A 15385-nucleotide genomic window follows, 5' to 3' on the forward strand; every position below is an offset into this window, starting at 1 on the left:
CTTTTTGTTTGACCATCTGTAGCTGGGTGAAAGGCTGTAGTCATTAATAGCTCCCTACCAAATGCTTCTTGGACCTTTTTCTAGAAATTCGAAAGGAATCACGAATCTCTATGTGATAATATACTAGTTGGTACTCCATGCAATCGAATGACATTTTTAACATAAGCTTTGGCTATGGCTTCCATACTCACGTGTCTTTCATAGAAATCACGATTCACGATCTTGGTTAGTCTGTCCATTATTACACATATGGTATTATTGCCTCCCTAACTCCTAGGTAAGGCTACAATAAAGGCCATGGAGATCGAATCCCACTTCCATGTTAGAATATCTAAAGGTTGAATCTTTCCTTGAGGTCTCTTATGTTTACGTTTAACTTTTTGACACATTAGACATTTGGAAACAAACTCAGCTACTGCCCTCTTCATCCCGGGCCACCAAAACATTTTCTTGAGGTCCTTATACAAGTTATCCCCCCCCCCCCGGGTGGACAGAATAATTCGTGTTATGACCCTCACTCATTATCTTCTGTTTCAACCCCTCACACTTTTGTGGTACACACCACCTACCCTTATATCGTATACTTCCATCTTCATGGATTTCAAACCCTTTTGTTTTGCCCTCTTTAAGCTTTGCCTTGATTCGCTCAAGTTTTTCATCCCTAGATTGACACTCTCTTATTTCGTCTAGAAAGTTGGGATGGATGGTTAGGGCACTCAACAACTTTTCTACTTCCCCTTCATGAACCAGCACTATTTAGAGTCTAGAAAATTCCTCACAAAGTTTGTCGGCAACTACTAAGGTATTCAGGATATGGATAGACTTGCGACTTAACGCATCAACAACAACGTTAGGTTTACCCTCATGGTACTGGATGTCTAAATCATAGTCCTTAATAAGCTCTAACCATCTGCGCTGCCTCATATTAAGGTCTTTCTAGGTGAAGATGTATTTAAGGATTTTGTGATCAGTGAAGATTCGACGGTTTACCCCGTAAAGGTAATGTCTCCAAATTTTCAAGGCAAATACTATTGCGGCCAATTCAAGGTCGTGTGTCGGGTAATTAACTTCATATGACTTCAAGTGACGGGATGCATAAGCTATGACCTTCCCATTTTGCATAAGAACACAACCCAACCCATTCTTTGACGCATCACTATACACATCGTATCCTTCATTCCCGTTAGGCAAGGTTAGGACAGGTGCTGAGGTTAACCTATCCTTGAGTGTTTGAAAGGCTTTCTCAATGTCCTCATTCCAGTTAAACCTACAATTCTTCTTCATTAAGTTGCTCATGGGCTTTGCTATTTTGGAAAAGTCTTTCACAAACCTCCTATAGTAACTGGCTAAACCCAAGAAACTCCTTATGTCTGTGACACTCTTTGGGGTAGGCCATTCACTCACGGCTTTCCTCTTTGTAGGATCTACTGACACACCCTCCTTGGAGACGAAAGGACCCAAAAATGACACTCTTTCCAACCAAAATTATTCACACTTCGAAAACTTTGCATACAGTTAGTTGTCCCTATAGTGCCTATAAAATAACCCTCAAATGACCCTCATGTTCCTCCTTGCTCCTAGAATATATCAGTATATCGTCTATGAACACAACGACAAATTTATCGAGGTAGGGTCGAAAAATCCTATTCATGAGGTCCATGAAAACAGCAGGTGCATTAGTTAACACAAAAGGCATGACTGTAAACTCATAGTGACCATAGCTAATCCTGAAGGCAGTCTTAGATATATCGTGATCAGCAATCCTCAATTGATGGTAACCTGACCTTAAGTCTATTTTGCAGAATATTCCTGCACCCTGAAATTGGTAAAACAAGTCATTAATCCTAGGTAATTGGTATTTGTTTTTAAAGTGACATTGTTCAACTCACGATAGTCTATACATAATCTCAAACTACTATCCTTCTTCTTCACAAACAAGACGGGTGCTCCCCATGGTGACATACTAGGTCTAATATACCCCTTTTCGACTAGTTCTTCCAACTGGTTTTTCAACTCGTTCATTTCTGCTGGAGCCATTCGGTATGGGGCTTTCGATATTGGTCCAGTACCATGTACTAGGTCGACAGTGAACTCTACATCCCTCCTTGGAGGCATACCAGGCATTTCTTCAGGAAAAACATCCTGGAACTCTTGGACTATAGGTACATCTTCAGGTCTCCCTATAGTCAATGCACAACCTCATACTTCCATCTTTCTTCTTCACAAAAAACACATGAGCTCCCCAAGTTGACGCACTAGGCCTAATATAACCCTTATCCAACAGCTCTTACCAATGCGTCTTCAACTCACTCATCTTAGGATGTGCCATTCTATATGGTGCCTTAGAAATAAATGCAGTTCCAGGAACTAAGTCTATGGTGATCTCAACAGCTCTTGCAGGTGGCATACCTGAAATCTCGCTTGGAAATACATTCATAAACTCATTCATAATTGGTACATCCTCAATCGTCAATATAACCTCTTTACTTATATCTTGCAAACTACAGAAAAATAACTCACATACCTTCTTCATAAACTTCTTCACTACTTGCATTGCAGAAATAATCCTAAAGTTCTTAGGCTTATCAAAACGTCGATACGAGGTCAACTTCCCATAAGGGCTTCTCAACACTACTTTCTGAGCTTCACAATCAATTTTGGCCGTATAAAAACCTAACCAAATCATGCCAAGAATAACATCTAGGTCTCCCAGATTGAACGCTATCAAAGTAGAAGGAAATATATAGTCCTCTATCTTTAGTAGGTATATACTAATAGGCAAGTCAATTACTTCAAAATCTACCAACCCCAGACTTTTAATTAAGGACGAAGAAATTAAACGAATAAGTCGTACAAAATCAAATATGCTTTAACGAGAACGAAGTTAATAGAAAAAGTACCAGAAACTATGTCGACAAATTATTCAGCTTTATTGCGACTCATCATGAACAGTTTACTCAGAGCGTTATTCAGGTTGGTGTTGGTCTCACTAGCAGGCTTACTGTAGCTCTCTTTTTAATGTATTTCCCTAATTCCATGCAGGCCTTCAACTGACATTGCGCTTCATATCTGGTCGATGCATGCATGGCTTCCAATTGCGGATACTAACTTTGGTTGTGTTGAATTTGATATAATTAAACATCATAATAGTTTTGTCCTTGGGTGAACGGCAATGTTGCAGCACTGGTGTCAGCTCCTCAGTTGGCGATATCGCCCTGTGTGGCTGGCAGCTTACCCTTGATGCTCTGGGCAATTTTCAGTCCCATGGGCATATTCCAGTACAAGCCGTGGAATTCGAGTCTACAGCATCACTTTACAAGGTGACGTAGGAAGGTTAGCGGATAAGTTCGACCATGAAGTTCGACAAAAGAGCTTGAAATGATTTCTACTAATCGGGCCGACGGAGTCCGATTGCTTATTATGATACCTTTTTGGAAGCGAAACGGGCCAACGAGTCAAACACACCGCTATGCTGTGACCGATAGGCTTTTTAAGCCATCCGAGCTCGTTTAACGCCCGAAATCAGCATTTTAATTATTTCCGGATTTTATTATTTCCTTAATTTCGTATTAGGGTTTTGTGTTAAGTATTTAAACATTATTAGGTCATTGTTGGGAGGCAGTTTTTGACATTTAATGATATCACAGAGTTCCTACTCTTTTCTGGTGGATTCCGGAGTTTTATAGATTTATCGCTTGTAAACCTGTTTGTTCTTGATCGAGATTAGTGCTTGATATTCTCCATATTTTCCGACTGTGTCACAAGGTATGTCTACTATATTTTGCCATTGGTAAATTGTTATTGCATTGTGCTGATGTTGCTTGAGAGTATAAAAGCCCGTATTTTTTTTCTTTTTAGTTATCTTTTTGATGTTTTATTGTACAATTATCCTTAATCTTGATGCTTCTTATTTGCTATAGAACTTGGGGTCACTATCAGCTATGATATGCTGATGTCCTTGCTTATGCTTATGTTTGTAATGTTCTTTATTTGTTTGTGTAATACTTCGTATTTTGGGAGTTATTCTTTATAAATAAGAAAATATAAAGAATAGAATCGAAAAGTATTTTAGTATTATGTACAAAAAAATAAAAATATAATAATAATACAGTTTGAGTATGCTTACAACTATAACGTAAGCATATTATAGTTCGGTTTATTTTAATTTCGGAATAAATAAATTAACCAAGTCCTACTAGACTTAGGATGGCCACACTATAAATAAGAAAGGAGAGAAACAGAAAGAATAAAAAAATCAGAAAAACCCTAATCCCTCTCTCTCTCGCTCTCAGTCGTCCCTCTCAATTTCTCTCCTTCTCAGCCGTTTTTCTCTCTCTCCCTCAAATTCTCTCTCCTCTCTCTCCCTCTCCCTCGCCGCCTCCTCTGAACTTCATCGCCTTCGACGAAGTTGGTTGTGCCAGAAGTGGTGAGTACTGGAGTTTGCATGTGCGTGGGTGTTCGAGGCAATCCGACGAGGGCAGTGGTATGAAAACAATAATATGTATAATATGATATTATGTTAGTTTTAATATTTGTATAATCTATTTTCTATTATATTAAGTTGTAAGATAATTAAATTGTAATTAGAGTAAATGATTAATTGATTAAGTATGTAAAATTGATTTAGATTTTTCAGCTGATTTAAGGTTTTGTAAGTAAGTAAGGTGTAAAGTTAAGAAATCAGAGTATTGATTATAGTTAGAATATTATAATGGCCTTTTTTATTGAAATCTGATTTTAGTAGTATTCGACGTAAGGATTTAAATGGAGTTTTGCTCACTGTTATGGGCTCTTAAAAGACGCTAAGTTCAATATAGTTACGAAAGAAAGGAAAGTTAATAAACAACGAGATTAGTTATTGTTTATACTTCGACATACTAAGTTGATATAGTTAGTCACGTGTTATTTGATAATAATATCAAGGACATAGCACTGAAGTACTTGGTTACTCGTTTAGGTCCCAATTTCATAAGTGGAACGTTTGATTAGGCAGCGAAAATTCTTCGTTACAAGGTACGTATGCGTACCAGTTCAGTTGCAAGTACTATTATCATGTTAGGTTGTGATTTATTCTACCGGAACCTAGAATCATGATAGGGAACGATTGTGATTGCTAAGATTGTTTGGTAACATGATTGTGATTGGAAATCGATATGTAGCATTGTAATGCGTAATTCTATCATATCATAAGCATGATTATTAGATTTGTATTCTTTGATCTATTGTGTAACAATGATGTTATAAGACTATTATGATTTACCTAATTAGTTTGTGGTTTGAATAAAAGGGGTCGTTGATGATTCCCGAGTTGTAGTTACATCTTTATTTCCGTTGCATTTTAGTTTTCGTGACAATGATTTGAGTTAACATTTCTTTTCAATAAGCCGTGCGTTTCAACGCGGCGGTAACACTCCCAAAGTCGATGCGACGTAGTCGTAGACGTGTATGGATTTTGGGGGTGTTACAGTTTGATATTTGGAATTGCTTGAATTTTTATAAAGTTTTTTTGTTCATATTTAAAAGGAAAGCCTAACTAGCTTTGGCTTCTCATTCACATGTCATCTTGGGCTTGTAACAACCCGACAATTCACCTATTTTCCAAAAATACCTTTTCAATATAAAACTTAGAGAATTATTTAAGATTTATCGCATGTGTGATAACAAATCGGGTTATTCAGAATTTTGCACCGGAAAATAGTAAATAAGTTTGAAAACAATAACTTAGTCAACTCCAAAATTCAAACCAAAGTCACCACCAACCTAATAAAGTCAAACTCAAACTATAAATTAAAAGTCAACTATAATAATAATAAAATGAACACAAGCTCTCCACGAAATTCCGAATCCATAATGCATCATCTTCAAACCTGAAATGGATGATGCAATATTGATCTGGAGAGACTGCTCACCAAATGGGTCATTACAGGATTAATAAGGCATAACAATGATCAACATACACATAAAAGCACGTAATCAACAAAGCTGAGTACTACATAGTAAATAAATGTAAAACCTAGCATGATACTAATAAACATTAAGGCAAAGATAAATAATACTATCATAACATGATTACTAAACTTGACTCCGAAAGTTAAGTTCATTCGAATTTAGATGGTGTTACGTAGTATGAAACTAGTAATTTAATACAACAACGGGTTCTCAACTTGGAGACTTGGGCAACAATGATTGGACTCGAAGTCCGATCTGGAGCTCCGACTAGCAACCTGCAAAAAAGGGACCACCCTGGAGGTTTGGGTGGTATTTCCCCCTCCGATGCTTAAGTCAGATATCAGGGATATGAAGGAACTTTTAGAGAGAGAAAGTAGAGAGAGAGAGAATTTATGGCAGAATAACAGTACTATGCTCTGAAAAACGTACCTTTTCCCTGATTTCCAGGACTATTTATACTGTTTGAAATGACTGATGTACCTTGATGTCACCCTAAAATGAGTGCATCTGATTGGCTAAGCAATAATATGATGACACGTGGCAGATGCTGATTGGTTAGTACACCTCACCTCTACATAGAGATATGAACTGCTTTTACTAGGCTTAAGTACAATATTGGGCCAAAAAGGGGGATTTAGTACATCTTTCTCTTCAGAAAAGTGTACTTTAACCCAGGCAATCTGCTGACCCATGTACTTTGCCTATATAAGCAATTGCCACCTGTAAGGCTAGGATGAGGCCACCTGTCACCTTGGTAGCCCTTGATTTTTAGGCTACAACATTTGCCCCTTAAAAGAGGAAGTTACCATTTAGGCGCCAAGACGGTTGGTTTCCTCTTTTAACCGACCTGGAACTGCCCTTCTCCTTTTCAAAAAGGAGGCGCCATTTTGCCGGTCTCAACAGGTCAACCCTCGAAGGCAACAATTATTTTTACCGAATGAGGGGGTCATTTTCACCCCTCTATAAATATGCCTCTTTGTCGTTTCTGAAATCATTTTAACGTCCTTGCGAAATTTTCTAGAGAGAGAGACTCTGCGATTTTTACTGAGCTTTTTAGAGAGAGAAATTTCTCCCGTCCACGCTCCTGCTAAGTGCTCTTCAATTCATCCGAAGTTTCATCCAGCTCGTCCTTGACATTCGTCCGAGCATTTTCTACAGGTATTACTTTATTCACTTTCCTTGTATTTTCCCGCATTTTTTAAGAAAATGAATGCGTCCTCTTCATCGAATAATCCCGGTCGCTCAAGGGTTGGTACTGACTAGAAAAGAGGGCTTGTCTTCCTCGGCACATTCTAGAGTTGGACCTATCTCGGCCGGACATGCATTCTTTTACTTTAGTCATGGACGACAAAGTCAGACGACCCAGTCTTTACCTGTGCAGGGTAATCTAGCGCGCGTCAAGCAAACAGCTCGCATCAGATGAGGGGTTAACCTTCCGGCCTCCAGCTTAGAAATGGAGGCATCTACTGGACGAATTCCCGCTGACGGGGAACGCGAAGTCCAGAGCGACCGTCCAGAGATTCAGCACCCTTCCCCTGGAAGCGTCCAGGAAGAGAATGTTGCCAGGGGGTCTCCATACCCCAGTCTGTCCAGATAAGAGGCGGCCACTGATGAGGTTAGCGAGGTGGAAACCTCCTCCAGTCCAGCTAGTGGCTCAGAGGAGCCGTCCACTACTTCCTCTGAGATTAAGCGCCGACTAGGACCTCTCTCCTAGATTCATCCTGGCCGACAATATTTGGCTAGGACGAGTAGGCTCTGACCTCAAACATTTCTCGGCTGCCATACCTATGCCGGGCTATCGTTTCGTCCTCCCTGGCCGAGAGGACACTATACTTAGTGCCCCTCCAGGCCATTTCGCTGTTTATCGGCTGGCTTTAGATGCCGGCCTGCGCTTTCCTTTGCATCCTTTTATTAGCCGGCTTCTCCATTACTACAACATAGGCCACAACCAGCTTGCCCCAAACTCTTGGCAGAACATCCTCACTTTCTTGGCCGTCTGTGAGCTAAAAGGGGTGGATCCTTCGCTGGCCGCCTTTTCCCAAATCCATTATGTGGCTAAGGTTCCTCGCACAGTGGACGGAGCCTGGTTCAGTGTGTGCAACCGTCAGGCTTCCTGACGTCATGGGACAAAACGTCAAAGATACACTCCTGGAAGGCTGAATCCCTGTTCGTCCAGGCACCAAATGAAGCCGTTGCTAGGCGGCGTCGCTATTTCAGCCGATCGACTACTAAAACTGGATGAGTGGCGTCCTACTTGGAATTGGAGAGCACATCTGCTGAAGAGATGATGGAGTACTTCAGAATATCGGAGTACTCTATTAATGACACATCTTTTAAGGGACCGTCCAACTGGATCTCATTTAAAGAAATGTTTTATTGCGATAACTTCCTGGCCGCTGCCGGCTTGCGACGGGCCGAGGATAGAGGTATAATCCGTATTTTTCCCAAGTAAATCTTCTTGTCCAATGTTTATTGTTTAACCGTGCTTTATCTTCTTATGTAGACTCGGCCAAGGAAAAACTCAAAAAATCTTGGACAGGAGATATTAGTTCGGCCAAATTCACCGATTCTCTCTGGAGAGAGTTCAGCAAGACTGGTGCTGAAAAGAGAACAGACACACTGGTATAAACCTATTCTTCTCTTCTTCTTTTTTTTTTATAATTGGACGGTTTCCTTCTTTGGGAACACGAACGTCCCAAGATATCTTTGGACGAGTTCCCTCTTCAAGAGGCAGAACGTCCTAAGATGCCTTTGGACAAGCTCCATCTTCAAGGAGCAGAACGTCCTAGGATATCCTTTGACGGGTTCCTTCTTCAAGAGGCAAAACGTCCAGAGGTGCCTTGGACGCCTTACTCTTTTCTCCAAGGTTTGTTTAAGAGTGATCCTCCTTCCTTCTTGGACGCGCCTCAATTCTTCAAGAGGACGACTTCCTCTTTTAAGCGTGACTCGTCCAAGAGAATCAAAGTATTCCTTGCCGCTGCTCTTTTTAACTTCTTTTATTTTCCTATCAGAAAAATGCCCCAATGTCCAAGGCGTTGGCGGAGAAAGCGGCTTCAAAGAAGAAGTCGGCTGCTACTAGCGATGCACCTCCTTTTGAAAAATCCAAAGGCTTCACTGCAAAAAAGAAGAAGCCCTCCCGACTGATTCCCAAAGTGGAGGTTACCATTCCGGCTGAGAATGATCCTCCGGCTACCGAGGAGAGGGCTTTGGTTACCTACACCGGCCCCATCGACCAATTCGAGCAGCTAGAAGTGGTCGCTCAATTGGACAGGTCACCCGCTTAGCCGGACACGGCTTTGGACGGGTCGGCTTACACTGGACCAGTCGCCAAACTGGTAGGCCAGATGCCGGAGGCTTATAGGACGGCCTCCCGATCTTCCACTGAATCTTATTACTCAAATATAGTTAGAACATTGCGCGTTAGCGGGCGTCCGATGAGTCCGTTCAACAATCAAGCCGTGGTTATCCCAGTCCGAAATATTGACGAGTCTCCTCTTTCAGATAAAGGAAAAGGGCAGGCTCCTGACGGCTCTCCCATCCTTCCAGACGATGAATCTTCAGCTGCTTTTACGAAGATGACATCGGCTAATCGCGAGAAGCTCAAGCTGGAGCTTTTCAAGTGCTTCCCTGAACCTTACATCAAAGGGTTGAGGGGGGCTTCCTCAAGGCATGTAGGCTACATGTCTCAACTAGTTGCTGAGGTATGCCCTTCTTCTTCTTTGGACGGTTGTGTTTTATACTTAATATATTTTTTTTTGCTTGTTTTGTAATCGTCTTAACACTTTTCCGTCACCATTTTGCTAGCTATTTGCTCGCAGCATCAATACTGAAGATTGGGCGAGGCTACTGAGAAAGGAAAACAAAAAGCTCGTCCAGGACGTTACAGAGACCGCCAACCATGGTCAATTTTCCATGGCTGAGCAGGAGGTACTGCATCAGCAGTCCAAGATAGCATGGGAGAAGCGGTCGGCCGAAATGGAGTCCCAAAACAAGACTTACCTTCTTCGGCTGACTGAACTCCTGGACGAGAGGACTGCTCTGGAGCGCTCGTTCAAGGATGAGAGAAACTCGGCCCTGCTGGCCGTGGCGGAGCTTAGGAGAGAGAACTGCTATCTCCGAGGTAAGAACCACGCTCTGAAAGCGGAGGTTACTGCTACTGTGGAGTCGGCCAAGGAGGCTCTGAACGAAGTGATTGATATATCGAAATCCTGGGCAGTAAAGGCCTTTGAAATGCTGGCCGAAGAAGAGGACATCCCGAGATATGTTCGTCGGCTAGAATTTCAGGAGAGTCTCCATAGAGCCGGCATTAAAGGGGAGGAACCTCCCGTCTTCCAGGAGTCTTCATAAGATGAAGGGGAAGACGAAGAAGCCGAAGCTCAGGACGAAGAGAACAACACTCCTCCAGAAGCCTAACTCTCCTATTCTCCATCTTAGCCGCAGGCTACTTGTACCTTGTAGTTTTTTGTACTTTTTTGCTTTAATTTTCTCTTTGTATTTTTTAGACTAGTTTGTAATCACTTCTTTTATCTATAAAAGAGTTGTCTTTTTCTATCTTCAAAGCTTCGTAGTTTCATGCACTTCATGCCTGTCTTCTGATCTAATTATGTTCGGACAAAAATGCCAAGTATGAAAACAACTCGTCTTAAAACAACTCGTCCTAACACAATTTAACCAGTCAAATGGCACTAATTGGCCGAATACTTTAACACATTTTTCAGAAGCTAAGTTAAAACTTGTAAGTAAAAACTTGTAAGTTAAGAACTTGTTCGTCCTGAATTTTGGCTATCATTCGTCATTGGACAAGGGCTTGGTTATCTATTGCAATTAGGTCCCTATATGCCCCCCTTCTTGGACGAAGAGGTCTTAGTGACTCCTCTTTGTTTCAAGAAGGAGAAGGACCAGAATTTGTTAAGTAACTTTGACATTTAATGAAAGTTATAGTAACTCGTCCTTGTTAAATGATGAAATAACTTGTTCCTTTACTAAGGTTGTTATTCCTGGGAATGGCTTTTGGACGAAAAGCAGAATACCTTTACTAAGGCGCGCGTCCTAATTCCAGCCGACTTCTTTTAGGAGATGTTTAACTCTTTAAGTAAACAAGCTTTAGGCCGACATCATGCTTTCATCCTTGATAGGATAGTAACATGTTGGCCGATCTCCTAATGGAAGATAATTTTAGTTGTTGTTCTGCTTTATTAGTCAGTCTGGCCGATAGTATGCATTTTTAACTAAATCAGGCAAACAAAACAAACAGAGAGACGGTCATAGGAGAGAAAGAGAGCAGTATTATATGAATTTTGCTTGATGGAGAGCCAAGGTACATGTATACATTTCTACTTTTTCATTGCGAGGTACTAAGAAAAGATTACACTTTCTCAGGATTTCTTAACAAAGTATTTTTTCAAAGTATCAGAGTTCCACGTCCTAGGAATAGAACGACCGTCCATGCCTTCCAGACGAAAGGTGCCATTCTGAACTTTTTCGACGATTTTGTAGGGGACCTCCCAGTTTGGAGTGAGCTTGCCCAGCTCCTTGGCTCGGCCTACTGCTTCCATTTTCCTCAGGACGAGATCTCCTTTTTTCAGTGGTCGCCTAGCTACTCTTTTGTTAAATTCTCTAGCCATTCTTAGCTTGTAGAGTTGCATCCTTAGCAGCGCATTGCCCCTGACTTCAGGAACTAGATCCAGGGCCGTCCAAAGAGCAGCCCAGTTGGCATCCTTTGAGTACATCATGACTCGTAGAGTTGGTTCCTCAACATCAATGGGGAGAACGACCTCTGAGCCATAGACTAACATGAATGGGGTTTCTCCAGTTGAGTTCTTGGTCGTGGTACTTATTCACCACAAAACCAACTGTAACTCTTCAACCCATAATCCTCTTGCATTATCCAGCAGGGAGTCGGTTTTTGCTTCAATTTCCAGGGCTCCGGCCGCTTTACACATTCTGATGCCGGCTAAGAGAGCTTCATACTCTGCTTCATTGTTCGAAGCCTGGAATTGGAACTTCATTGCATACTCAAAATTGTCTCCTTCTGGTGAGTGGAAGATGATCCCGGCTCCACATCCATTAGCAGTGGATGATCCGTCCACCATTAGGGTCCAATGTCGTTTCCCTTCTGCTGGATCCTGGACGGGATCTACTGTAGGCCGAGTAAGCTCTACAATGAAGTCTGCCAAAGCTTGCCCCTTAATTGCTTTTCGGGGCTCGAATGATATATCAAACATATTGAGCTCCACGGCCCACTTCAACATTCGCCCAGATGCATCCATCTTTTGCAACACTTGCTTCAATGGTTGATCAGTATAAACCAGAATACTATGAGCAAGGAAATACGGTCTTAACTTTCGGCTGGCCATCAGCAGCGTCAGGCCGAACTTCTCTATTTATGAATACCGGCCTTCCGCATCTTTTAGCACATGGCTAACGAAGTAAACAGGTATTTGTACTGAGTCTCTTTCAGCTAAGAGAACCGCACTTACCGCGAATGGGGACACGGCCAGGTATACATACAGCTTTTCTCCTTCGGCCGGGATGATTAGCCTAGGCAATCGCCGGAGGTGGTCTTTAACCTGCTAAAGCGCCTTCTCGGCTTCCTCTGTCCATTCAAACTTCGCATTCTTCTTGATGGTCGCAAAGAAGTGATGGAACTTGTCGCCAGACTTAGATAAAAATCTTCCAAGAGCGGCCAGACATCCCGTCAAACACTGGACCTCCTTGATCTTGGACGGAGAAGTCATATTTAGTATTGCCTTTATCTTGTCAGGGTTGGCCTCAATTCCTCGCTGATCGACCAAGAACACTAGAAACTTGCCTGCTACTACTCCAAATACGCATTTTTGCGGATTGAGTTTCAACTTGTATTTTCTCAATGTCATGAATGTTTCTCTTAAGTCATCCAAATGATCCATCTCCTTTCGGCTCTTGACGATCATATCGTCAATATAAGCCTCCATATTCTTCCCTAATTGTGGCTGAAAGACAGTGTTGATAAGTTTCTGAAAGGTGGTTGGTGCATTTCTCAGGCCGAAGGGCATCCTAAGCCAGCCATATAGCCCCTTTTCAGTAATGAAAGAAGTCTTTTCCTGATCATCCGGCCACATAGGAATTTGATGGAAGCCGGAATAGGCGTCCATGAAACTAGCAGTGCATGCCCTGTTGTGGAGTCCACCAGCCGATCAATCTTAGGTAGAGGGAAACTGTCTTTAGGACAGGCCTTGTTCAAATCAGTGTAGTCAACACACATCCTCTAGGTACCATTTGGCTTTGGAACCATGACTACATTGGCGATCCAATCTGGATAGTAGGTTTCCCGGATGAATTTGGAATTTAGCAGCTTCTGAACCTCCTGATCAACTGCTTGGTTTCTGGCCGGACCCAGGTGCCTCTTCTTTTGACGGACTGGCTTCTACCCCGGCTCAATGTTCAGCTTATGCACAGCAACTTCGAGATCAATTCTCGGCATTTCGTCCACCGTATACGCAAAAAAATCTTCAAATTCTTTTAGCAAGGAAACCAAGGCGTCCTTGGTCTGAGGACTTAGGACAGATCCAATTTTCAGCGTCCTTTCTAGACGTTCTGGTCTCAGGAAAATCTCCACTGGGCTCTCTACTGGCTCTGGACGTTCCAGTCCCAAGCTAATAGTGGCCATGATTTCTTCAGACGAATTCTTTTCTTCCTTGATTGCCAAGCATCTCCTTTTCTTACTCGGCAGGAGCATTAACGGCTTGCTCTCTGGAAGAGACTTTATTTGCATTTTTTCTAACTCCTGCTTCAACTCACTCATATGGCGTTTCACCTTCTCGGCCGGCTCATCCTCCATAGCCTTTGGCCGCTCTGATTTCTCCTTCCATGATGATGGTCTTAAAGTAGTAAGATAGCATTCTCTTGCTACCTGCTGGTCTCCATACAAAGACCCAATTTTCCCACCATCACACTCAAATTTCATGAGCATCAAGTGAGTCATAATGACGGCTTAATGTGATTCAAGGTAGGTCGTCGGAGGATGACATTGTAAGCTGTCAGATCTCGTACTACCAGGAATTTCACGAAATGCGTTCTTGCAGCCTCCTTATCTCCAACCCTGACGGGTAGGGTAACCGTCCCCATGGGATGGATAACTCCTCCGCCGAAACCAATAATCGGATGATTCACGGGAACCAAATCATTTTTATCAAACTTTAATCTTGATAGACAATCCGCACTGATAATATCGGTAGAACTTCCTGTATCAATCAGGATCCGTCTTACCTTGAGATTAGCAATCTTCATCTCTACCACCAGTGGGTCGTCATGAGGGGTTCTTATCTTTCCTCGATCTTGCTTGCTGACCACTATTTTAGGGAAAGGATCAGACTCTGCCTGATTGGTGAGCATCACCTGGTTGAGTTCCCTCAGATAGTTTTTGTGGCTGCGAGTTGTAGGACCTCCGGCTACAAATCCCCCAGAAATTACCATCACCACGTCTTCATCACTGCTTTCGTCATCTTTCTTTTTTCTGGAATTTTCTTCCTGACGAAGGTAGATAAGAGTTCATTTTACCCTTTCGGGCTAAATCCTCTAGTGCTCTCTTTAGATGCTTGCACTCATTCGTTTCATGACCACAATCTTTGTGGAAATGACAGTACTTACTTTTGTCCCTGTTTCTGTAGGGCGTCTTCATTTCTGTCGGTGCCTTCAATTCATGCTGATCCTTGATTTCCATGAGAATGGAATACTGATCCTTGTTGAACTCTATGGGCTCAACTGAGGCTGCTGGTTCAGATCTTCTGCTCCTCTTCGACGAGTTTGTCATTGAAGTCATTGCCCAAGTTTCAGCTTTCTTGGGGAGACTCTTTTTTGGCTGAATAGCCTCTTGAACTTTCTTTGCCTCCGGCTGTGTTGCTTCTGCACAAACTTCCGTGGCATAGATGAAAGCTTCGGCCTCTTTAAGAGCCTCTGTTAAGGTGGTTATCTTATTCTTCACCAAATCAAATTTAAAACTGTCAGGTCTCAGACCTCAGATGAAGGCGTCAAACGCCACTCCAACATTCAGACTCTGGATCTGCAATGCTTCCAAATTGAATCTCTTCACATAACTCCTTAGGGCTTCTTTAGGCCTTTGAACTACCTTTCCTAAATGCATGCTTGTCTTCTGTTCTTGACGATTTGTCACAAAATGGCTGATAAACAGGATACTAAGCTCAGTGAAATTGTTCACCGAGTTAGGGAGTAAATTGTTAAACCACTTATGCGCCACTCCTTTCAATGTGGCTGGAAAGTTCTTACACCATGTAGCGTCATCAACTCCCTCGACGTACATCTGGTGTTTGTATGCTGACAAATGATCGTCTGGATCTGTTGTACTGTCAAAAGGTTCAATCGTCGGTAGCTTAACCTTTGGGAATGGGGGGACTCCATAATTCTGACCGAAAAGGGAGTCGACCAATCAATCTGGAGT

The 15385-nt window shown here is 42.2% G+C and overlaps 1 protein-coding gene across 1 annotated transcript; it reads right to left on the reverse strand.

Annotated features, from left to right (window-relative positions):
• Positions 1-13908: 13908 nt before the first annotated feature.
• On the reverse strand, positions 13909-14740 carry LOC125496565 (uncharacterized). Its single transcript, XM_048642065.1, has 2 exons — positions 14488-14740; positions 13909-14378 (listed from the first exon to the last, which is right to left on the reverse strand). The coding sequence occupies exons 1-2, from the start codon at positions 14738-14740 to the stop codon at positions 13909-13911; spliced, it is 723 nt and encodes a 240-aa protein (XP_048498022.1).
• Between the last annotated feature and the right edge of the window lie 645 nt (positions 14741-15385).

The sequence above is a fragment of the Beta vulgaris genome, chromosome 4 (assembly GCF_026745355.1).
Source record: "Beta vulgaris subsp. vulgaris cultivar EL10 chromosome 4, EL10.2, whole genome shotgun sequence".
NCBI lineage: Eukaryota > Viridiplantae > Streptophyta > Magnoliopsida > Caryophyllales > Amaranthaceae > Beta > Beta vulgaris.

What these genes read in the sequence shown, in the direction of transcription:
- LOC125496565 (XM_048642065.1), bottom strand. Translation starts at nt 14,740, where the DNA reads ATGACAAACTCGTCGAAGAGGAGCAGAAGATCTGAACCAGCAGCCTCA. An exon ending in AGAGGATTTAGCCCGAAAGG is followed by an intron (nt 14,379 to 14,487) that starts GTAAAATGAACT and finishes GGGGATTTGTAG; the next exon opens with CCGGAGGTCCTACAACTCGC.